Genomic DNA, 23,805 nt, shown 5'->3' with positions numbered 1-23,805 from the left:
CTAAGATCAACTTTTTTGCACTCGAGTGACTATTTTACAAGACCTAAAAAAACCCCAGAGCAGAGCAGAAAGATGAATAAGAAACAGATTTTGAAGAAAGATTCTCCCATCAAGCACCTGTACAAGACACTATGAAAAGCACAAATTAGAGAGCAGATGAAACCCAGCAACATTAAGAAATGCTTCATTGGATCAGACCAAAGTCAAATTCTATCCAGTACAGGCCAGTCATTCTCCCTAAGAAGATAGAGAGATGCTCTTTACACTCTCACATAACACCAGAACCAGGGGACAGCCACTAAAATTGAATGTTGGGAGGGTTAGGACAGACAAAAGAAAATATTTCTTTACTCAGCGTGTGGTCGGTCTGTGGAACTCCTTGCCGCAGGACGTGGTGACGGCATCTGGCCTGGATGCCTTTAAAAGGGGATTGGACAAGTTTCTGGAGGAAAACGCCATTATGGGTTACAAGCCATGATGTGTATGTGCAACCTCCTGATTTTAGAAATGGGCTATATCAGAATGCCAGATGCAAGGGAGGGCACCAGAATGAGGTCTCTTGTTATCTGGTGTGCTCCCTGGGGCATTTGGTGGGCCGCTGTGAGATACAGGAAGCTGTATCTCACAGCAGCCCACCAAATGCCCCAGGGAGCACACCAGACAACAAGAGACCTGCAACCTGGTGCCCTCCCTTGCATTGGCATTCTGACATAGTCCATTTCTAAAATCAGGAGGTTGCACATACACATCATGGCTTGTAACCCATAATGGATTTTCCTTCCTGAAACTTGTCCAATCCCCTTTTAAAGGCATCCAGGCCAGATGTCGTCACCACATCCTGTGGCAAGGAGTTCCACAGGCCGACCACACGCTGAGTAAAGAAATATTTTCTTTTGTCTGTCCTAACCCTCCCAACACTCAATTTTAGTGGATGTCCCCTGGTTCTGGTGTTATGTGAGAGTGTAAAGAGCATCTCTCTATCCACTTTATCCTTCCCGTGCATAACTTTGTATGTCTCAACAAATTTTGTATGTCTCATCCTTGTGGTAATAGTGTGGTGGGGTGGGTGAGTACCCAGGGCCCCCTGTGTCATTGCATCACCCCTCCGCACATGTGTAGTCACCCCCTTCTCTGCACCTGTGCAGCCCTGGCCCCCAAAATGGCTCCTTTTGGAGCAGTGTGGACGTGAGTGCGGGCTGGAGGGCCAATTTTGTGCCACTTACAGTGCATCAGTGGTAAATACTGTTATCCCTTCCCCCAGTGGAGATGGCGGGAAAAGACCACTCCACTGTGAGAGTGGAGAAACTCATCCAACCACGCCAGCCTAGTTATGCAACTGCCTTATGGCAGCACTTTGGCTTTCACTTTAGAATAAACCACAGTTCCATATTGCACACAGACCTTGGAACCATGATGTGTTCTAACCATAAAGTCCAATGCAGATGTTAAAAAGGTAGGCGCATAAATGTATGATTGAGAGAACAGCAAGAGTGTGCCGGGAAGCCCCAACCTGTGCTCCGAAGTTCCACCCCCCCACCTCCTATGGGTTCTGCAGCAACAAATGCTGTACCTGGGGAGAGATCCTCTCCATGATATGAGAATGCTGGCAAACCAGGACTCTTGTATCATGGAAGGATCTCTCTCCAGGTAGTGCTTGTCACAGCAAATGCTGTCCCTATGGTTGATGGAAGGTGGGACTTTGGAGTTTGCTGCCCCTACCCCCAACCATGTTCAACCATGAACAAATGGCTACTGTCAAACCAGGATATCCAACCACAGTTTAAGTGTAGTTACAAGAAAATCAGAGGGCTGGTTCAGAAAATACATCTGAATCAGTTCTACACACGTGCAACACAGGCCACAAGTGCACCCATTTAGACCCCCCTCTCCATTTACTGTTCCACTTTTCACAATAGGGTGGGGGGCTTTCGAATGAATCGCCCTCCACACAATGATAAAAAGTAGAATGATGCACTGAGGGGTGGGTGGGTTGTGTGCATTCACAGCCCACATCCTGTGTGGGTGGGACTGGTCCAAACCCATCATCCAAGCTAGTGGTATAGCTAGAGGGGGTGCAAAGTACTGTATTAAGTTTTGCAGGGAGCCTCACTGTGGCATGCAAGTGGCTCCTCCCCTTCAGAGCCATTCCCGGCGGTGGGAGCAAAACAGAGGCTTTTGCCTCCATTTTGCTCCCACTGCTGGGAATGACTCCGAAGGGAAAGGGCCGCTTGCACGCTGCAGTGAGGCTCCCTGCAAAACTTAGTGCTTTGCACCCCCTCTAGCTATGCCACTGATCCAAGCTAGCTCACAGTTCCTCTAGTCTGTGCATAATGCCGAACTGTGGTTTGTTCTCAAGTGGAAGCTTAAGATCTCATCCCCACATGCATAAGAAGTATGGGAGAAGCATGGGAGCTGCAGCTCTCAGAAGCTTGTTCTGGCCACCCTAAAGTTTAACAAAACATCCAAATTGGGCTGCAGGACACAGTTCTTAAAGTGATATTCAAGGAAGAACTGGGGAAACTATAAAAGAAGGCAACTGGTGAACGCAGGAGAGGAGTCAAGCATTGGGGGCTTGACATGATATCTGTGGAAAAAGTGCATTAAACAACAGTTATTTCATATTTCTTTACAAAGAATCGTACACTTCACTTAAGGTGTTAGTGGAAAGGTTAAAGGTGCTTTAATTTTTGACTGTGCATTTTAAAAAAAAACGATTAAATGATTCTGTATACCTGAGGACGAGTGTGTGATCCTCCTTTCTCTTCCCTGCTCGACCCCTGCTCTTATTTCTTTAGCCATCTAAGCAGTACAAGAACCCCAAATGCCAGGGCCAAGCCAACAGCAGGCCATACAGGAGAACCCAAAAGGGATGGCGTTTCATCACTGACTTTCTTATTTGGGTGGGCATTGCCAGAATTTTCAGGTTGGGGACTGGCACTGCTGATTGGCTGATGGTCAGGGACAGAGTCAGGTAAAGGACCCCAAGATCGGCTCCTGGGGGCGCCAGGCAAATCCATTGTAGCAGGTGCTCCTTCGAGCTCGAAGCTGGGAGGCTGCTCTATCCTACCCTGCAGAACTCTGATGGAGCCATCATCCAGACGGTTGCCATTCTCAGATGGAACAGAAGGACTGGTTCTTGCAGTTGTCCAACTTCTTCCCCAGTCGCTACTTACGGCTGGACTGGAGTATGTTTCTTCAGACAGACAACTTTGGCTGGAATCACTCACCATTAAAGGGTCACTTCCAGAGTTGTTGCTCATGCGAAGTCTCTCTGAACTCCCTGAATATGCAGGGTTTGTTGTATCACCGCTCAATGTTTGGTCACCTAATCTCCTTGGAATTTCAACTGGGTGTGAAATCAGCACACCTGGCTTACAGGGTGCATAATCCTCTTTGTTGGTGTCCCAGATATGGTGAGCTCTGGAAGAGTCAAGGGCATTGCTCCTACTTGGTCTTATCACCTGTAGGAGATAAAGCAAGAATTCAACCTTTCAAATAAATGTCATTGGGAAGTCTCACTCCCAGGCACATGGAGAATTCCCTGCAAAACCAGACTGCAGTGGGTAGCCAAGGGTCCAGGGGGACTGGGGCAAAGCTCTGGCAGAGACCAACTAGCCACAGGCAGACAAAGCGGTAAGAACATAAGAACAGCCCTGCTGGATCAAGCCATAGGCCCATCTAGTCCAGCTTCCTGTATCTCACAGCGGCCCACCAAATGCCCCAGGGAGCACACCTGATAACAAGAGACCTGCAAGGCTTCCTGGGAATTGTAGTTAAGAACATAAGAACAGCCCCACTGGATCAGGCCATAGGCCCATCTAGTCCAGCTTCCTGTATCTCACAGCGGCCCACCAAATGCCCCAGGGAGCACACCTGATAACAAGAGACCTGCAAGGCTTCCTGGGAATTGTAGTTAAGAACATAAGAACAGCCCCACTGGATCAGGCCATAGGCCCATCTAGTCCAGCTTCCTGTATCTCACAGCGGCCCACCAAATGCCCCAGGGAGCACACCAGGTAACAAGAGACCTGCAAGGCTTCCTGGGAATTGTAGTTAAGAACATAAGAACAGCCCCACTGGATCAGGCCATAGGCCCATCTAGTCCAGCTTCCTGTATCTCACAGCAGCCCACCAAATGCCCCAGGGAGCGCACCAGATAACAAGAGACCTGCACCCTGGTGCCCTCCCTTGCACTGGCATTCTGACATAGCCCATTTCTAAAATCAGGAGGTTACACATCATGGCTTGTAACCCATAATGGATTTTTCCTCCAGAAACTTGTCCAATCCCATGAGAGTTTGTGTAAAAGATGGGGGGGGGGGAGATAGGGCTTGACAACGCAGGAGGAAAGAGAACAAGGAGGCCTGAGAAATGGTTTGAGCATTGGACAGTGCCCAAATGCAAATCTTAGCAAAAATACAAGCAGGCAATTATAGGCAGCCATAAAGGCAAAGCAATTCCTTGTACATCTAAATTTCACTGGTCCCTAACCGCACATACTCCAGTATCAGTTTGAGAAGTCCAATGCACCTCTCTGATTCCCAGGAAGGCAGGTGAGAACCTGACCACACACAGGTGCTTTCTCCAAGGGAGTCAAGCTGCAACATCCTTGGGCTTGGCCTTTATCCAGGTTTAAGGGTATCATTATTTTATTTAAAAGATTTATAACCCACTTCTCCAGTGCTGAAAGCAGTGTGCCATTAATGTAACAACAACAGAATAGTGATACAATGCAATAAAAACAATGATAATAGCAATTAAAAGCAGTACATGGAACAGAGAAAATCATCTAATACAGGAAGTATAAAACCATACAAACTGCACAGAGAAATCTATGCACAATAAATTATTTGTTATTTATTATTATTATTATTGTTGTTGTTGTTGTTATTATTATTAGTCACACACTACCTGATGGTACTGTGTGTACCCCTTCAGGTACCAGGAGATTGTGTCCCAGTCCTAAGAACATAAGAAGAGCCCCACTGGATCAGGCCAAAGGCCCATCTAGTCCAGCTTCATGTATCTCACAGTCGCCCATCAAATGCTTCAGGGAATACACTAGACAACAGGCACAACCTGTGTCCTGGTGCCCTCCCCTGCATCTGGCAATCAGAGGGCCCTGCTCAGGTTCTTAGCAACTGTGATAGAATAGTTTTCACAAGTGCCAGACTTTGAAGTAACTTTTTCTTTCTCTAATAACTTTTCGCTTTCTCTAATAAGAATATTTGGCCACAATGAATAGTGCTAGGAGGGTGTAACAGGGGCAAGGAGAGGGCAGAGAGAGTCCCAGGAAAGGGGTGGGACCAACGGTGGGCCCCCAGTCTCACACTTCATTCATTCGGGTTGTGGCACAAGAAAGCCTGAAGACCACTGTTACAATGCATTTCATGTGCTTTAAAGGGAATACTCAAGTCAGTCAGCATGACATACAAATCCCCACCTGCTCCCAAGTTACTACTTTTGTTCCCTGTGAATTCCACATTTCCACAAATTCTACATCTGTAAAACTGACAACACAGCCACTTACCTCCACCTGCTTTGGGGTGGTCGTTCTGTCTGTCGCTTGAACAGGAGATTTAAGAAGATCAGAGACCATGTCACCTGAAACCGCTGTGGGTGAGATAATAATAATAATATAATATACAGTATTTATATACCGCCTTTCTTGGTCTTTATTCAAGACTTTATTCAAGGCGGTTTACATAGGCAGGCTTATTAAATCCACGCAGGGATTTTTACAAATTGAAAGAAGGTTCTTTTTTTCAAGAACCACTACATTCACGGTGTTACACTCCGATCTGGTTTAACATTCTGGCCTCCATCCTCCCACGCTCCGAGCAGATGGAACAGCTCAGCTGCAGCTTGCCAGCTGCTTCAAGGTCGCACGGTGCCAGTGGCCTCGAACTGGCGACCTTGTGGATGTTAATCTTCAGGCAAATGGAGGCTCTACCCTCTAGACCAGACCTCCTGCCCAGACCTATCCTCCTGAGATAGGCAGAATCACTTCAGTGGAGAAGGAATCTATGAGTCAGAAGGTGGAGGCCCAAACCTCTTACTAGGAATGGTGCTGGAGACCTGAGGAACATGGTCCTTTTTTAACAAGGGATAAACCTGGAGTCAGGAAGGGTTGGGTTCAGCATCACCAAGCCAAGGAGTACTGGATGCCATATTGTACCGGATGCCATATAATACTGGATGCCATACTTGGATGCTATAACAGCACTAAATGGCACCTATATGGACACCTGCATACAGTGGACACCTGTACACAGTGGCATACTAAGGGGAGGGGGTGGTCTCTCTGGTGTCAAATATGCCTGAGGTATCAAGAGTGCCACTGAGCAGCTAGTAGACCTGGCCTCCCTCAGGGATCTTGAGGTGGAAACCAAGTTCACCGTTCACTTTGAGTGACCATTAGCCCTGGCTGGGGGGATCTCAAGGCAAAGGTCAGGACAACTTGTGGCTCACTCCAGTGGCCCACCAGTCACTATGAGTGGACCACTCCAGGTTCAGATACCCTAGGTCAGTGGTTTCCAAATTTTTTCAACTGGTGGCTTCCCTGACCTACTGGGCCATTGGCCGTGGCTCCCCATTAGTTCTACAATGCTATGCATTGTATAGGGCAGTAGGTTATTCACAAGGAATCTGCGGCTCCCCTGGCTGGTTTCCATGGATCCCTAGGGAGCTACGCCTCACAGTTTGGAAATAACTGCCCTAGGTACACCCCTGCCTGCATAGAAACAATGCACACAGTCTTTGTTAGAACACAGGCAGGGTGGTGTGCATAGACTGGAACTTTGCGTGAGGGCAGAAAGCCCTTTGGATTGGAATGCACTTCTGGGCAAAAAAATTCAGCTTCCCAAGTATCCCAGTGGGATTCTCATGAACGGAACAAATAACAAGTTTCTTGCTCTGATGGTTGCGAAGATATGCTTGAAAACCAAGAGCATATCTTCATTTCGTTCCCACCACAAGGCACTTGAGCACTGAATTGCACAGTGCCAGGGGTTTCTATCCCTTGTGCTTTCTCAGCCACTCATATTTCTCTTAGGTCCAGCCAAGTCGCCTTCCAAGAGCTGGTCATACCAGGATTAACCAACTCATGAACACCTTCTTCTGAAGAAGTTGGTGGTGGCACTTGATTGGAACAATTGGTTATTTTAACTGCATTGGACCCAGAAGGCAGCACAACACTTGTGGATTCTGGCCTGTAAAAAGATTTGTTCTAGCTGTCACCTTCCTTCTGGTGGAAGGGCACAGCTTTGGTGATTCCATTACTACTGTATTTCACTTACCCTGGTCATTGTTCCGATTTACATCAAATCTATTTTGCCAGGGAACCGGGCTGCCTTTGTCTATCATGCTGTGCGAAAGGCCCTCATCCTGGTTCCGCAGGGCTTGGGTATTCCGCTCTCTCGGTGATTCTCTATCTTGGGTCTCATCTTGACTGCTTGGAGTCAATAGAGAGCTGTTAGAAGACGAATAGTAGTTCTCCTCTGGTTGATTTTCAGAAGGTCTGGCGTAAGGAGAGGCAGTAAGCTCTGGCCTTTTGGATACTAAACGGGCATCATCACCAGTCAGATGATTCAAGCTCCCAAAACGCTCTTTTGTCACATGAACAGGATGAAGCTGGCAGCTGTCCCAGTTCTGCACCAAATTACCTGCACTGGATCTTGAGTTCACTTGTATGTTAAGGAGCATTACATCCTTGGGCATCTCTCCAAGATCCAGATGGTCTTGATTTGGAGATATACGAGACGTGTTTGCAGCCAATGTGACTGGGTCAACTGGTTGTTTATCAACTTGCAATGACATCCCAGAGTTTGCTTCGTTCTTCTTTTGAATAGGAGTGGAAGATTCCAGCTTTTGGGCATTCCCTGTATTCTGAAAAGAAAACTCATAGGTTATAATGCAACTCAAGAACTCAGACTGAGAGTGACCAAGTCAACCAAGGCTGACCCAGACACTTTTGAGAAGGGCAGGAAAAAATCATCCAACCTGTGCCATCCTAGCATTAAGACTCTATGGGCAGGTCTTCCTTCAATGCCCTTCTTTGGTCAGAGGTGAGTGGTGGCACACTGATGAATGACCTGCTTGACAATCCACTCAGGGTGAGAGTCTTTTTCATGGTGGCACCCAGTTGGTGGAACGACCAGAAGAAGGGTAAATTGGGCCCTTTTTGGCCAGTGTTCCAGTGACATCTGAAAATGCATTTGTTTTGCCATATTTTTTTAATTTGGCTGTACTGTTTTTTTATGCTCCTCTTTGGCTGGCTGGCTGACTGGCTTTCTGCTACTGTTCTCTTCTTCTTGGAATGCTTCCCTGCAATTTTTTTTCATAGGGTTGTGATTTGAAAACAAACAGTTCGCACTCTTGCGCATCTCCAGTTTGTGCATCTCCATTACATCTGTCAGGATATAAATCCTGACAGCTCCTGACTGCAAACATTCTGGCTTTCAGGCATCCCAGGACATGACTCACTTTTTGCAAGGCCTGCTTTAAGCCATTTCTGTTCTACGTTGCATATATGCAACAAGGACCAAATGTTTACACCTGGGGGGCAGGCAAAAATTGGTTCTAATAGCAAAACCTTTCCAAGCCATACACACCTCACTTGTTTCAACTATTTATATTCTGCTTTCTAGAATATAATCAAAGTTGTATACAGACAACTTGTATACAAAGTTGTATAAATTAAAGCAGCAACTAACATAACTGGCCTCCTCACTACAGCCAAGCTGCAGCCCAACGTCTCCCACCCCCCACTGCATCTGCGTACACTCAGCCCCTACCTGTCACTTCTCCCAGCCCCTCCCTTGTTCACAGGCATGAAAGCAGGCAGATTCATAGCCAGAGGAAGGCAGGCAAACCCACCTTAGGCTTCGCCACTATCTCCTTGCTCAATGAAGGATGTTTGGTTTCCTGAATGGGAGTGCTGCAATCGCCCATCGCTAGGAGGGATGGATCTGGAGTTGAGAACGAAGATCTTGGGGCATCAACAGACAAGGGGGGCTGGACTTGGCCCTGCTCCAAGACATTACGTGGAGAACGTTGGCAAATATCAGGAGGAGGATTTTTGGGGTCCTCTCTAGCAGTAACTGCTGTCAGAGAAACATTTTCTGAAGGCTCTGGAGGAAGAACGGACACACATATATGCTGGATTGTTATGTGATGCTTTCCCTTGACCTGGCTCCACATCATTGGTCATCACCAGTCATACTAAGACGTATCACAAACACATCAGCACACTGGGTAGAAACAGTGCTATTCTTTACAGACCAAGAAGGAAAAACACTTCAACACAAGGTGGCCTTTAAGAGCTGATACAAGCAAACGGTTGCTCCATGGAGGCATCTCCAAGTGACTTCCTACTAGTGAATGAGAGGAGACCCCGCCATGCGGTGAAGCACTGAATAATGCCCCTAATGGTGAACCACTGCAGGTGAGCAGCTGACCATGGAAGGAACCAAAGCCTTGAAGGCCACCCTGTAATTAAAGGAACCAGAGTTGATTCAGAGTTGGCATGACTTCTAGTCAATTAAATCTGCACACACTGGGTGCTTGGGACAATATTTCTGCTACAGATGTACAGCCTTGCAGATCGTTGCTCCACTGGATTAAAAACAAACTAAACACCAGCCTATGACCACATACCACTTGAGAATGAACCTGAGCCCACAGGCCAAGACTCCATGTGCTCACTCAACATCAAGCACTGAACCCTAAATAGGGCATGCAGCAGAAGATTATTTGGGGGATGCTTCTCAGTACTTCTAAATCCCAGAGAGTGGCAATCAATCTCTGCAGTTATTTACTGGGAGGGGCCAGTGCTCAGTGGAAGAGCACCTGTTTTGTGCACAGAAAATCCCTAGCAGCATATCCAGGTAGGGCCGGGAAAGTCCCCTGCCTGAGGCCCTGGAGCACTGATGTTAGTCGGTGTCAGCAGTTCAGGCCTAGATGATCAGGGGTCTGATCCGGCATAAAGTGCACTTTATGGCACTTGGGGGAGGAGTAGCCCTGAGGGGCATGCAGGGTTAGGGGGCTCCAGGCCGCTCAAAGTGGGCAGGGCCTCAGGAAGCGGGGCACAACTGGATTGTGCTGATGTCATCACGTCACTGCAATTACATCCAGGTCAGTTGGGCGGGGGGGCACTCGGAGGTGTCCCCCAGGCCAGCACAAGAGGTAGCTACACCACTGCTGATGTTAATCACATATCAATTGATAGATTGAAAAATTAACATAGCGTGTTTGAAGACTTTAGGTGTATGCAGACTGGATTGATGCCTGGGCCTCCTGCAATCCTACTAGTTTTGGATTGCTCCTATTACTCTTCCAGGCAGGGTACATATTATTTATTTAGGATATTTTTATCATGCCTTTTGGCTTCCAAGGCATTTCACATCAATCAAAGTATACCAACATGGTGATAAAATATAAAATCATAAAACCTTTCTTTCTCCTCTTCCTTGCAAGGTGGTGTTTCTGTGGCCACTCTTTAGACATAGCTTAAAGAGGTACCGGCGAGGGGAAACCTGGCTCAAAAGAGGATTCTTGCACATTCCAAGTGAACATCCCCAAACACTTGAGGCTTTGCAAACAACCATATTGACCAAAACTGCCTCTGCTGCTATCCCCTCTGCCTGTCCCAAGGCACCCGAAGTTTGCCTTGCAGCAGAGGAAGGGCTTCACAAGCAGTGGGCAGGGGTTCTGAACCACCCTTGTCACCGCTTTCTCTTCCCCCCTCATCAAGATTTTAACTCTTCTAAGGGGACTCATGCTGTTAAGTCATGCGGGGGAGAGATGACAGCCTATTCATTAAAGCCTTAAAGCAGCCTATTCCCAGACCATATAACAGAAACCAGCACCACTCATTGAAAATATCTCATGTTCTCTGTATCCAGCTCCACTTGAAGAGCTTTTACAAACCCCTGTACTCTCCTGGTGCAGACTACCTGGTGTAGAGTACCTTTCAGAGTAAGCCAACCTAGAAGTGACCTCAGGTATGGTTTACAGTGGCCACTACAAAGTGGCCTTCATATGCCTGAACTGGCGCTCCATTTAAGCAAAGAAACACAAAAGCAGCACTGCTGGCAAGAGAATACAAAAATTTTAAAAAGATAACTTACTGACTTGATGTTTCTCATAAACAAGCTGGATATCGTCTGCAATGTCTCCTAAACGAGTCTCACGAAGAGCGCATAGGAGCTCCTGCAGCCAGCCTCGCCGTCGTTTGAGATGGTCAAAGAAGTCCCACACAGAGCGGTTGTTCCCAAACCTGTCCACAGATGCTCTGATCTCTTGCTGTAACAGTGGGAAACATGCAGATATGAGGTTCAGACTCAAGCCAGTGAAAAGAGAGGGAGAGAAGAGCCACAGTCCGTTTGATAAGGCCCCATTTTAGAATCCATGCTCAGCATTTGTCACACAATACAAAACGGTTGCAGTTCAGGCACAACATCTCCAGCTCTAAATACTACTGTTGAGAATAAAAGGAACATTTTTGGAGCCATGGGGCTGGGGTGGAAGTGCTTCTGCTGCGTTCAGTACGAACGCTTCTCTTCCTCTCCTCGGATGACCTCTGAGGAACATCCTCTCAGGTTTGCAGCATGGTGCCAGTACCAAAGAAAAAATAGCTTGGAATGGTACTGATTTGGCTGGCGCTTGTGAAGTCAGAAGACAAACTTCTTCCCTGAAATGCCACAGCAGTTGTAAAATGTGTAGTTAGAGCTGGAATTGTTGAGCTGGGAGGAATATTCAGCCTGTTGCAAAAATATTAATTTCCATTCATTATGTCCAAGACCAGATTTGCTTTTTCCAGGGAAGGACCCAACATCTGGCAAACCAACCAAAGCATATAAAAAGCACTCCTGGAGACCAATGCCACATGAGCACCCAAGAGCATCGCTGGGTCCTGGAGCACTCCTAGACTGCAAGCACGGTGTTCCAGAAGTGTATTCGCACCCAAAAGCCTCAGCACTTTCCAGAAATCTGATTCAGCACTGAGAACTTGCAAGGCTTTGCCCATCTGCCAAATCTGCAGGGCTAAAAATGTGATTTAATTTAATTTATTTAATTAATGAATTTTTATCCCACCTTTCTACCACCCAAAGGTGCACCCATGGCAGCTTACCCCATAAAAGAACAAACAATATTAAAACATTAAAACCTAAAACAATGAAAATAATCAAACCAATCAGACCCAAATGAATCACCAGTTCAAATCTCATTCGTTAAAAAGTGCCAGCCCAAGGTGTCAACAATTAAAAGCCTCTTTGAATTAAAAAAAAAAGTCTTAAACTTTCTAATTATTGCAAGTTAAAAACCTTAGAAAGCAAGAGGAAATCTGAAAGTTTACCTTGTCAATCTCAGTGAGGCAGGGCAGGGGATCTAGCATCTGGCAGACATCGATGCGATCCTGCCAACTTGCCAACTTGTATCTGATATACTCTTTCACCTTATCTTCAGCAAACGACATTGTTATTTAGTTCCTAGGTGAGGGAAGCATAGGAAGAAAACAGTTCTTTTTGCTTGAGACTGAACAGAGCTCCAATTTTACACGTGCCACAAGGAGAGAACCACACAGCGACCCGAGATCCATTCCTCAGACCTTTGAACTAACAGCGAAGAGGCAGCCAGGTTAACCTTGCAGTACACCAGTGGCGTAGCTAGAGGGGGTGCAAAGAACTAGCAGGGAGCTTCACCACAGTGCGCGAGGAGCCCCATCCCTTTGGAGCCATTCGTACAGGCGCCTCCATTTTGCTCTTATGGCCCGGAATGACTCCAAAGGGGGGGCCACTTGCATGCTGTGGTGAGGCTCCCTACAAAACCTAGTGCTTTGCACCCCCTCTAGCTACACCACTGCAGCACACAAAAGGCCAGATTACAAGAAGTAACTGTTCTGTTCTATTCAGCACTAGTCAGGCCTCACTTGGAACACCACATCCAGTTCTGGTCACCACATTTTAAGATTTAGGCTAGCCTTGAGGAAGAATTTCCAAACTGAAAGCACTGTCCAGCACTAGAACAGTCTGCCTGACAGTGACGGGCTCTTCTTGCTGGAAGTGCTCAAGCAGAGGTTGGATAGCCACCTGTCAGGGATGCTGCACTGAGCAGGCAGTTGGATTAGATGACGTCCAAGGTGCGTGTGTTCCCCTCCCCCTTCTAACATTCTATGATTCTATGCCAGGGGTGCCCAAACCCCGGCCCGGGGGCCACTTATGGCCCTTGGGGACTCCAAATCCGGCCCTCAAGGAGCCCCTAGTCTCCAATGAGCTTCAGGCCTTCTGGAGACTGCTGTCAGCGTGAGTGCAACAGTTTTACCTCTTGCGTGAGCTGTGGAACTAGGGCTCTCTCCACTGCTTGCTGTTTCATGTATGTGATGCTGCAGCAGCAGCAAAGGAAAGGCCAACCTTGCTTTGTGCAAGGTCTTTAGTAGGCCACAAGCTATTGCAAGACCTTCATTCATTCATATAAGTTCCATCTCTAATATATTTATTTATGTAAATTTATTCAAATTTGAATTGTAAATTAATTCTTTTTTCCTCTCAGCCCCCTACACAGTGTCAGAGAGATGTTTTGGCCCTCCTGCCAAAAAGTCTGGACACCCTTGTTCTATGCTAACTGCTTGTACCATGAAATGTCCTCCTGTGTGCTTCCAAAATAGACATGCCTGGGAGTGAGTCTGGGGGCATGTTTCAGTATTCTGTTTTTTCCTTGACACCAACCTCTTCTCACACACTCAGAGAGCACCATGAGGATGGGACATCTCCCCTGGCCCACACTCCTTCATTGTATGTATATATATATAAAAAAACAACCAGCAGGAACATTGGTCTGCAGGGTAAGGGGAGCAGCCTAGCTTGTAAGCAGGGACTTTAGAGAACCACATGAACTCTCCTGTAGAGGAGAAGCATACATTATTTGGGGAATACTAAGCCCCCAAATAACAAGATAAAATTACATTTAAATAAGGTTTGCATGACAATGCAGGCACAGGAGGATGTTGGATCTTGCACATAACTTCTGGTCATTAATGACCTCAAAGATACTTTGTAACAGTTTCCTTTTTTGTTTTGTTTTTTGCAACAAAGTTTATTTATTTATTACAGATACAGGTAAGGAAAATGGGTTAGAGGATAAAGTAGGAAAACCCCATCCAAAGCCTTGAGCTCTGTGGAGGAAGCATGGAACTGAAACAAGACTGACAGCAAAGCAGAACCACAACCTTGAAGAACAGAGGCTGGGTCAGCCACAATAAACAAGTCAGGACTGCGCTTCTGTGGTTCAACAGAGCTCATCTGGAAGGGCCCTCTGGCACTTGCGGCCAGGGGAGCAGGCCAGACTATGCGCAGCCCTCCAAATCCGAAAGTCAGAGAGCCAACATGTAACACCAGAAGCTGCTTCCTCCCTGCCTGTTCATTAATTTTATCCCAGTTTTTTCCAAGGAAGTAACAGAGAACGGATGCTTCTGAATTCCAGTGGCAGGGAGCAACGGGGATGGTTCAGCAGAATCTTCCCAGAAGCAGCTGTGGGGGGCGCACTGAGGGAAACCCAATGCTGGGCCCAATGGCCCCTGTGGGCCAGATCCAGCAAGACTTTTCTTATATACCAGGTTCTAATTCCAACAGCCACTTGATTTTCTTTACATAAGAACAGCCCCACTGGATCAGGCCATAGGCCCATCTAGTCCAGCTTCCTGTATCTCACAGCGGCCCACCAAATGCCCCAGGGAGCACACAAGACAGCAAGAGACCTGCATCCTGGTGCCCTCCCTTGCATTGGCATTCTGACATAGCCCATTTCTAAAATCAGGAGGTTGCACAGACACATCACGGCCTGTAACACATAATGGATTTTTCCTCCAGAAACTTGTCCAGTCCCCTTTTAAAGGCATCTAGCCAGATGCTGTCACCATATCCTGTGGCAAGGAGTTCCACAGACCAACCACACGCTGAGTAAAGAAATATTTTCTTTTGTCTGTTCTAACTCTCCCAACACTCAATTTTAGTGGATGTCCCCTGGTTCTGGTGTTATGTGAGAGTGTAAAGAGCATCTCTCTATCCACTTCATCCTTCCCCTGCATAATTTTGTATGTCTCAATCATGTCCCCCCTCAGGAGCCTCTTTTCTAGGCTGAAGAGGCCCAGACGCAGTAGCCTTTCCTCATAAGGAAGGTGCCCCAGCCCAGCAATCATCTTAGTTGCTCTCTTTTCCATTTCCACTATGTCCTTTTTGAGATGTGGCGACCAGAACTGGACACAATACTCCAGGTGTGGCCTTACCATCAATTTATACAACGGCATTATAATATTAGCTGTTTTGTTCTCAATACCCTTCCTAATGATCCCAAGCATAGAATTGGCCTTCTTCACTGCCGCCGCACATTGGGCCAACACTTTCATCGACCTGTCCACCACCACCCCAAGATCTCTCTCCTGATCTGTCACAGACAGCTCAGAACCCATTTATTTCCCTGTACAGGCTGACATCCCAAGACAGGGGCAATTCATGCTTCTTCTTCCCCAGGTTTCTTCCCTGTCCATCCCCCCCCCCCCATCAGCAGTTCTGACTAAACAGTTGCCACAAACATTCACAGAGAGGAGGAGACAGTGGACAGCTGGATCAGTGGCGTAGCTAGAGGGGGTGCAAAGCTCTCCGTTTTGCAGGCAGCCTCACCGCGGCGTGCAAGCGACCCCTGCACCTTGGAGCCATTCCAAGGAGGGGGAGCAAAACGGAGGCATTCGCTCCTGGGAGCAGGGGCTGCTTGCACGCTGCGGTGAGGCTCCCTGCAAAACGGAGTGCTTTGCACCCCCTCTATCTACCCCACTGACCCAGCGGCGCGCTGTCTCCCCCTCTAGCTACGCCACTGGGCTGGGTGTACAAAATGGGAGGGCCACTAACTCGCGATCGTCTGAATCAGCCTGTTAAGGAAAGCATTTTTTTCCCCCTTCCAACAGCACCAAACACTCCAGCTGAAAGTGAAACCGGAGTATCACCAGGAAGGAATTCCCCTAAAGTCAGCTCCTCCTGCTGGAGGGAGGGAGGAAGCTGTACCTGCAAGCCCCCCAGGATCCAAGTCACCTGCAGACTGCTTGACTCCCCCTCCCCCCGTTACCTGATCTTAATTCCCCCAGAGCGGAAAAAAGTCCGATGAAAATGGAACCTTGGAGACAGCCGGAGCGGGCAGAGACCTTTGGCACCTCCTCCCGGGGAACGTTCTGAGCCCGCCCCCTTCGGTGAATTTCCGATAGTCCGATTCGTCGGCACCTTGTCAATTACAGGGCTCGGAGGACAAGATTGGCTAAGACGCGCGCCTGCCTTCCGCACCCTCCCCGCTTGCTTGCTGCGTTCCCTTTTTTCCCCACTGTCAGCTTCGTGCAAAGCTTTGTAGGGGGTCAGTACAAAACTAGCAGCCTCGCCTGGTCCAGCTTTACCCGGAGGGAGGGAGACAAAGGAAGCCTGCAGTTGGCTTAAGCCCTATTGCAGCCCTGCTACTGGACAGGGCCAAAGGGTCCCTAAGGCCAACACCCTGCCCACCCCCACTCGTGGCTAGCAAGATACCTTCGGGAAGTCCCCAGACACAAGAGGAGGGCAGAAGCTCTCCCCTCTTCCAACTGATTCTCAGAGAGGTATACTGCTTCTGAACCTGGAGGTTCCGCAGAGCCACTTGTTCCCGTGGTGTGACTTGTTTCTGTGTTGAAAAAATGGTATATCATCATCATCATCATCATCATAATAACTTGGTATTTATATACTGCCTTTCTGGTCATCGGATTACTCCTCTGACTTTATTCAAGGTGGTTTACATAGGCAGGTGCTTCTAAATCCCTCAAGGGGATTTTTACAGTCATAGAGGTTCTCTCTTTCAAGAACCAACCAGATTTCAGATGGATCTTCTGAATCTGATCTCACTTCTGGCCTCCAGTGCCTCCCACATGGAGGGCAGCCAAGACACTTCTTTGCTCAGAGCAGATGGAATAACTTGGCCCAGCTTGTCAGCTGCTTCAAGGTCTTGCCGTTCAGGGAGCTACCAGTGTTCTCAACCTGGAGACCTTCTGATGTCTAGAGGCTCTACCCTCTAGACCAGACCTCCTGCCCATCATCCTCATCATCTTCATCATCCTTATCAATGAGGTTTATTTCCATAAGAAAATAAGAAAAGCCTCCTTGCTGGATCAAGCCAAAGCCCCATCGAATCCAGCTTCCTGTATCTCACTGTGTCCAACCAAACACCTCAGGGAGCACACAAGCCAACAAGAGACCTGCATCCTGGTGCCCTCCCTTGCATCTGGCCTTTTGAGGTAGCGTACTGTGCAATCAGGAGTTTGCACACATTAGAGGGTGTGATGGACTTTTGTATGATCCCGTCTTAAAGGCATCAAGGCCAGATGCCATCACCACATCCAGTGGCACGGAGTTCCACAGATTAATTACATGCTGGGTAAAGAAATATTTTCTTTTGTCTGTCCTAACTCTCCCAACACTCAATTCAAAGGAAACACACACAGGACCAGGCTGTTACTGAAGACTTTTCTTGGTTCACTGGAGAAAAGAACCAATGGTGATTTATGGTGGAGCCTCCAGACACCTGTTGAAGTGCTAGACTGGCAAATGCAATTTGTCCACTGAATGGATTGAAGCAATCCATTTTGCAATCCAGTCTATTGCTGTTGTTTTTTTTAATATCACATGTCAACCATGACATGAAACTCAAAGGCCTGGAGGTTGTGTCATTAGTAGAGCTGGATCACTGCCTGTCAGGATCAGAATGATTTCAGAGTCACTCTGTTGTCTTTCAGGCTGCAGCCCTGTGCATGCTCACCAAGGAGGGAGTTAGTTTCACTGAACACAATGACTTTGTTCCATTTCGTCATTAGAAAATCTGGATATAATCTATACATCATAAAATCAAGATAATTTGTTTGGTCAAAATGAAGTTAGGCATGGAGATTGTACTTTGCGAGGGGCATAGTCTGCCCACATTTCAGAAAAATCTGATTTAAAATATCTGTATAGCAACTTTAAAATATTGCAGAATTACAGCAACATTGCTTTGAATTAGAGTGGGGAGTGGGAGAGAACAGTGATGAAATCCTTTATATCAGAGCAGCCACTTGCACACTGCAGTGAAGCTCCCTGCAAAACTTAGTGCTTTGCACCCCCTCTAGCTACGCCACTGGGCTGGGTGTACAGTATATCTGGGTTACCCAGTGAGGAAGCAAATGCCTCTGTTTTGCTCCCACCACCAAGGGGCGGGGCCGCTAGCATGCTGTGCTGAGGCTCCCTGCAAAACGGAGTGCTTTGCACCCCCTCTAGCTATGCCACTGCAATGCACTTGCATTGCCACTCCATATGGTGAAACAAATCTAGTGAGCACCCAGTTAAACTCACAACAATATGCAGTGCCAGATTAGAAATTAAAAAAATAAAAACCAGGAGGCAATACTTTCGTACCAACCCTCATACATTAAAGTAGGGCTTCTTGTTCCAACAGGGCTCACAATAAAAAAGATGCATAAGAAACACCAGCCAATGGCCATTGGAAAAGATACTTGCTGGGGTGAAGAGGGACAGTTGCTGTCCTGTTGCTAAATATAAGAGCGCCATTACTTAAAAGGTGCTTCTTAGCCCATTATCAATTGCAGGGGTGCATTGTACACTGACATCAGGTTGAATCAAAAGCAAATACACCTGGCACTTTACACTGAGTCAAATCACTGGTCCATCTAGGACAGTGTTATCTACACTGACTGGCTGTGACTCTGCAGGGTTTCTGATGGAGGCCTTTCCCAGCTGCAACTGGAAACTTGAACCTGGTATCTTTCATATACAAAGTAGTACACTGGGGGCCAAATCCTATCTAATTCTCCAGTGCCTGTGCTGTTGGGGTATGTACTGCATCCTGCAGTGGGGACGTAGTCACAGAGGCCACCTTAAGGTATGGGAACATTTGGGCACAATCTTAACCCCTTACATCCGTGCTTTCCAGCACTGGCATAGCAGTGCCAATGGGACGTGTGCTGCATCCTGCAGTTGGGTGTCACTCACAGAGGCCTCCTCAAAGTAAGGGAATTTTATTCCCTTACCTCAGAGCTGCATAGCCCTTATGTCAGTGCTGGAAAGTACTGACATAAGGGGTTAGGATTGCACCCTTTGTTCCCTTACCTTGGGGCTGCATTGAGGCTACACCAGTGCTGGAAAATTGGATAGCACGAGAGATGGAGGAAGAGAAACAGCAAAGCAAAGAACCAACAGGTAGTTAGGGTTGAACAAGGATGGGAAGATTGTTTAATGATAATAGCCAGTTTTAATCTATCTCACCAAAGGGAAGACAAAGCAACTTTGAAGTCTGAAAAATTTCAAGGAAATGCTGGATCTAGGAAGCTCTTTATTTGTTTTAGTTTATCTGCAATTCTCTGCCATGGCACTAGATGGCACAAAGAGCCTAACCAAGGAGGTCTTCAATTTACTGCAACCAGGTGGGATTAATAGGCCATCTGGTAAAAAGGAAAAACATTGCGGTATTCTCTGCTTGATCACTGTTTCCAAGTCGTTATGATGGAAGATAGCTGACACAGTTCTCTTAATCTTAAGAAGCTTACTCTTAAGAGAACCACTGTGGCACTGCAAAATGGAGACCTGGAAGATGTAAACCACTATCAAGCACACATGTTCTCTAACCAAAGGCAAAGTTAAATCCTTCTGGTGGAATGGCAATGAAAGAGCATGATCAAGTCATGGTTGGGTGTTTTCTCTTGACAGGTGTGTCACATTCCATGTTTATATTTTTGATAAAAGTCAGGAAAGGAGTAACATTATGGGGCTATTTAGATTTTGTGATGTCATGTTCTTGACCTTAATTGTTCATTGGAAGTATTTTGGGAAACCTTTGAATTTCAGAGCTGTTGCCTTTGGAGACCATTTGAGAGCTTCATTTGGCTTAAATGCAGCCACAGGGGTGTTGACTGGTGGGGATTATAGAGGGTGCAACCACCACTATGTAAAAGCTACATTCATTGTTGGCTTGTTTCTTAGGCCTAGAAGGACCAGCTGCTACTAAGTGAGTATCCTACATGACGACTATGATCTTCAGAGGCTCTGCTTAGAGCTCCGGTGAGTGGGCAATACATAGTAGGACCTTTTCAGCTGTGCTATCTCATCTTTGGACCTCCTTATGATTCTGTATTTGCCATGTGTCATCCCTGATTGCTTTAGTGTGTCAATTTTTAATTCCAGTGTTCAATGGAATCTGATGTTACTGCTGGTGCTGATGGCGTTATTTACTGTTTTAAATTATGCCATATTTTTTAAAGACCTTATTCAAAGTGTTGCTTGTTGCCTCAGGATTCACTGACTGAGACAGGGCAAAAGTATTGCTAAATTTAACCCATTCCTACCCAGCCCACAGGCATCCATATTTGATCCCTGTTGTGTGTATGCAAAACATTGGGCGGAAATGGTTAAAAACTGCTTTCCCATACTGTGGCCAGGGTCACCAAACTGGCCATCATGAACTACCTCCCGCCTGGGTGGCTCTGAGACACTCCATCATTCCATACAATGGCTCTGGCCACGGAGGTGGTCTTGGAGATCAGTAGTGGGTCTTTCTGAAGACCCTGGGAAGCTACATAATGATGCAAATCTCTAACACCAGCTCTCATTGTGGTGATAATAGTGGTCATTCATAGGAATATTAACTGATCATAGCCAACAACGTCAAGGAATCATAAAGCCTGGCATCTCTGAATCTTCTTTCAAGCATACCTAGAAGTGACATGTAAGTGTGGAATTTGCCAAGATATGCCATCAAAGTCTTCTGTGGTGACTGGCTGTTGAACAGATGTATTGTGACTTAGCATATTGTACATTGTTTGGCCAAAGACTGGACACTGTTTGTAAAAGTTCAGGCTGATCTGCCCTTTCAAAGCTTTCTTTTAGAATGCTAAGAACAACAGATCTCTGTATTGGTGTTGCTTCAGTTCCTATATGGTAAAAGGCAGCAGTTTTCTTAAACAACAATACAGTTGGTAGAGGCGAGTATGAAAACCTGCATATCCAGGATCTGGGCCCATCACAGCTAACTCTGGTTCTGTATGTTTAATGTTCTGTATCTGTACAGAATCTGTATGTTTAATGTTCTGGGCTGATACTCTCCACCTCCCAATGCATCAGTCATTTGATACCTCTTGCAATGAAACTGAGGTGCCCCCCCACATGATGTGGTCACATTAATTTTTCTGTTCATCTATCTGTTCTTATTTTGTTAGAAATTACGATACACTTTCATTGAGGTGTTAAAACATGACCTTTATATCGTCTATTTTTGTACATTGTACTTGTGCTTGCTCTTTCTCTGTAATGTTACCATTTAGGCAAACATACTACTTTTGCCCTGAAAAAATATGCAGTTTTCATTATTAACATGTTTTTAAAATATGCATGCATTGGCTTCTGTCTATGGGCATATGACAGTACCTTCTACTGAGCAAGACCACTGGCCCATTTAGTCCAGCATTGGACTAAGCACTAAGTTTACTTTTTTGCAAGAAACCATGAGTATTGGTGCTGATGGACAAATGGAGGTGAGCAGTGGCGTAGCTAGAGGGGGTGCAAAGCACTAAGTTTGGCAGCGAGCCTCACCGTGGTGTGCAAGGGGCCCTTCCCCCTCACCTTCAGAACCGTTCCAGGTGGTGGGAGCAAAACAGAGGCATTCACCTTACTTTTGCTCCCACCACCTGGAATGGCTCTGAAGGGAAGGGGGAAGGTCCATTTGCACACTGCAATCAGGCTCCCTGCAAAACTTAGTGCTTTGCACCCCCTCTAGCTATGCCACTGGGATGAGTGAGTGGGTAATAGTTTGTTCTGGAAACTTTCTGTCAGTAGTGCCTTGGCAGGTCATTGTACAGCATCCACTAGCAGGCTAAATAGCAGTGGGGGTTGTATAATGTGCAGCAGACTCTGCACTTGTGGATCTAAACTGGACTCTACAGACTATTTTATCAAAAAGCAAACTAAAAGACAACCTGTCACCCTCCCCCTGCACATATTACACTCATTTAGCTGTCTAGTCTGCATATTTGGTACAATGTTTCCACAAACAAAATGTTAGCCCCAAATCAGCAAACCAGGTGACTTTTATCCACTAAAAAAAGAGCTGCCAGAATGCCCCACAATATTGGGTTTCACCCCATGCCATGACCTCCACTAGAGTTCTTTAACAACTGCAGTGCATCTAAATATACTTTTGTTCTCTGTCTTTTGCTAAATTACTACATTTGCAGTTGAAGATACCCCTTGGGATTTATCACATGTTGGACTATGGATTTCTGGTTGATCATCACATGGTACTGCAATGATAGATGATGCAGCAAAATCTAAGATTTCCTTTACTCTTAGAGCAATGGTTCCCAAACTTCTTAGAGGCCCTAGAGGCTGCTGCTTGATTGATAAACACCTTGGGGTGTGGCTATAATGGTGATTGAGAAGCAGTACCACATCCCTGCCCCATAGCAGCTTGTTTAGCCCTTGATGCACATAGCCTAGTCTGTCTGAAATTCAGTCCCAGACCCACTGTTTGGGAACTGCAGCCCCAGAGAGTGAGAGTATGATCTTTATTACAACTGTAGCATGCAAAGTAATATTTGGCTTCCTCCTCATGGTGAATAGTTACAACTGAGGTTTCTTTGGTGAATAGTTTGGGCCACTTAGCAGGAACTAATTGTAGTTTGATAAAACTTTGGCTGGATCACCTTTTGAGGCCAGAGATGTATAGTCACATGCTACACATCTTCTCACCTGAAATATTGTCCCCATAGCAGAGCCTTTAGTACTGGGGTGGGTGTTCTGTTGCCAAATGCAGTCTCTATCCTATGCTCTGCCATAGGAATGTGGGCAGGGCAGTGGGTAGCAGGGGGTGCAATTTTCTGCTGTTTCCACTTTGCTCCTTAAGGGGTTACTCCTATTATGCCAGCTCTGTCATTGGGGTAGCATTTTTCTGGTGTCAGGGGCATGTCTCTTATCTGAGGAAGGGTTAGGATAGGGTTAGGATGTTCATGAGTTCATCCTCATCCCTGCCACATCATGCTCCAATCATGTTTTGCCCTCTCCACTGATGTTCTGCTGGTGCCCAAGAGACATCTGAGCTATATCTGCATGGTGCTTTTCCAACTGTCGTTGTGCTGTTGTTTGTGGTGTGACTGTGGGCGGGTGGAGCTTCTACACTGGTGGAGCTGTTGCACTGGTGGACATGGAGATATACAGTAGTTCTCAAACTGTGGCTCCATGGCCCACCAATGGGTCATGAATCAATGTCTGGTGGGTTGTGAAATTGATGGGGCTGATTAGGGTATGTGCATCAAGGATTAAACAATCTGCTACTTTATTATTTGGTTTCTCCCTGTCCCCAAACAGCTCTCAACCTTATGACTCTTTGGGGTTTCTGACAAGGGGCTTCTCCAGCCTTACCTTGGATATGTTGCCAGGACTGAGCTCAGGATCTTCTTCTGCAAGCAGACTGCTGGACGGTGCCCATCTCTGAACTATGCTACGGCCCCTTCCCATGTAGGCTTTCAAGTGTCATTCCCACGCCCTGTGGCAAGGAGTTCCACAGACACCCAGGGCCTGAGAGTGACAATGAGGAAGGGAGGGAAGCCTGGAAATGTGCATGGCTGGAGCATGTGCCTATGAGGCTGCCATACTGTCCCCACTTTCCTGGGAGTAAGGCCCATTGACTATAGTGGGACTTACTTCTAAGTAGACAAGCATAGGTTGGGGATCTTAGAGCCCCATTCTCTGCATGTCTACT

General features: G+C 46.7%; 1 protein-coding gene across 3 annotated transcripts; it reads right to left on the bottom strand.

Moving 5' to 3' along the window:
• Positions 1–2,229: 2,229 nt before the first annotated feature.
• On the bottom strand, positions 2,230–23,723 carry MAVS (mitochondrial antiviral signaling protein). Of its 3 annotated transcripts, none has more exons than XM_066632490.1 (7): positions 23,466–23,723; positions 12,359–12,491; positions 11,130–11,304; positions 8,878–9,131; positions 7,299–7,887; positions 5,531–5,613; positions 2,230–3,461 (listed from the first exon to the last, which is right to left on the bottom strand). In XM_066632490.1, exons 2-7 carry the CDS (start codon positions 12,476–12,478, stop codon positions 2,784–2,786), a joined length of 1,899 nt encoding a protein of 632 aa, XP_066488587.1. In that variant the 5' UTR covers positions 12,479–12,491; positions 23,466–23,723; the 3' UTR covers positions 2,230–2,783. The 3 variants fall into 3 exon arrangements, with proteins under 3 accessions (XP_066488587.1, XP_066488586.1, XP_066488585.1); XM_066632489.1 differs by lacking the exon at positions 23,466–23,723 and adding an exon at positions 16,563–16,641; XM_066632488.1 differs by lacking the exon at positions 23,466–23,723 and adding an exon at positions 16,117–16,193.
• Positions 23,724–23,805: the final 82 nt, after the last annotated feature.

Source organism: Tiliqua scincoides, chromosome 6, assembly GCF_035046505.1.
Source record: "Tiliqua scincoides isolate rTilSci1 chromosome 6, rTilSci1.hap2, whole genome shotgun sequence".
Classification (NCBI taxonomy): domain Eukaryota; kingdom Metazoa; phylum Chordata; class Lepidosauria; order Squamata; family Scincidae; genus Tiliqua; species Tiliqua scincoides.
The sequence above is the reverse complement of the archived record's forward strand: the minus strand, read 5'-3'. Positions and strand labels throughout refer to the sequence as shown.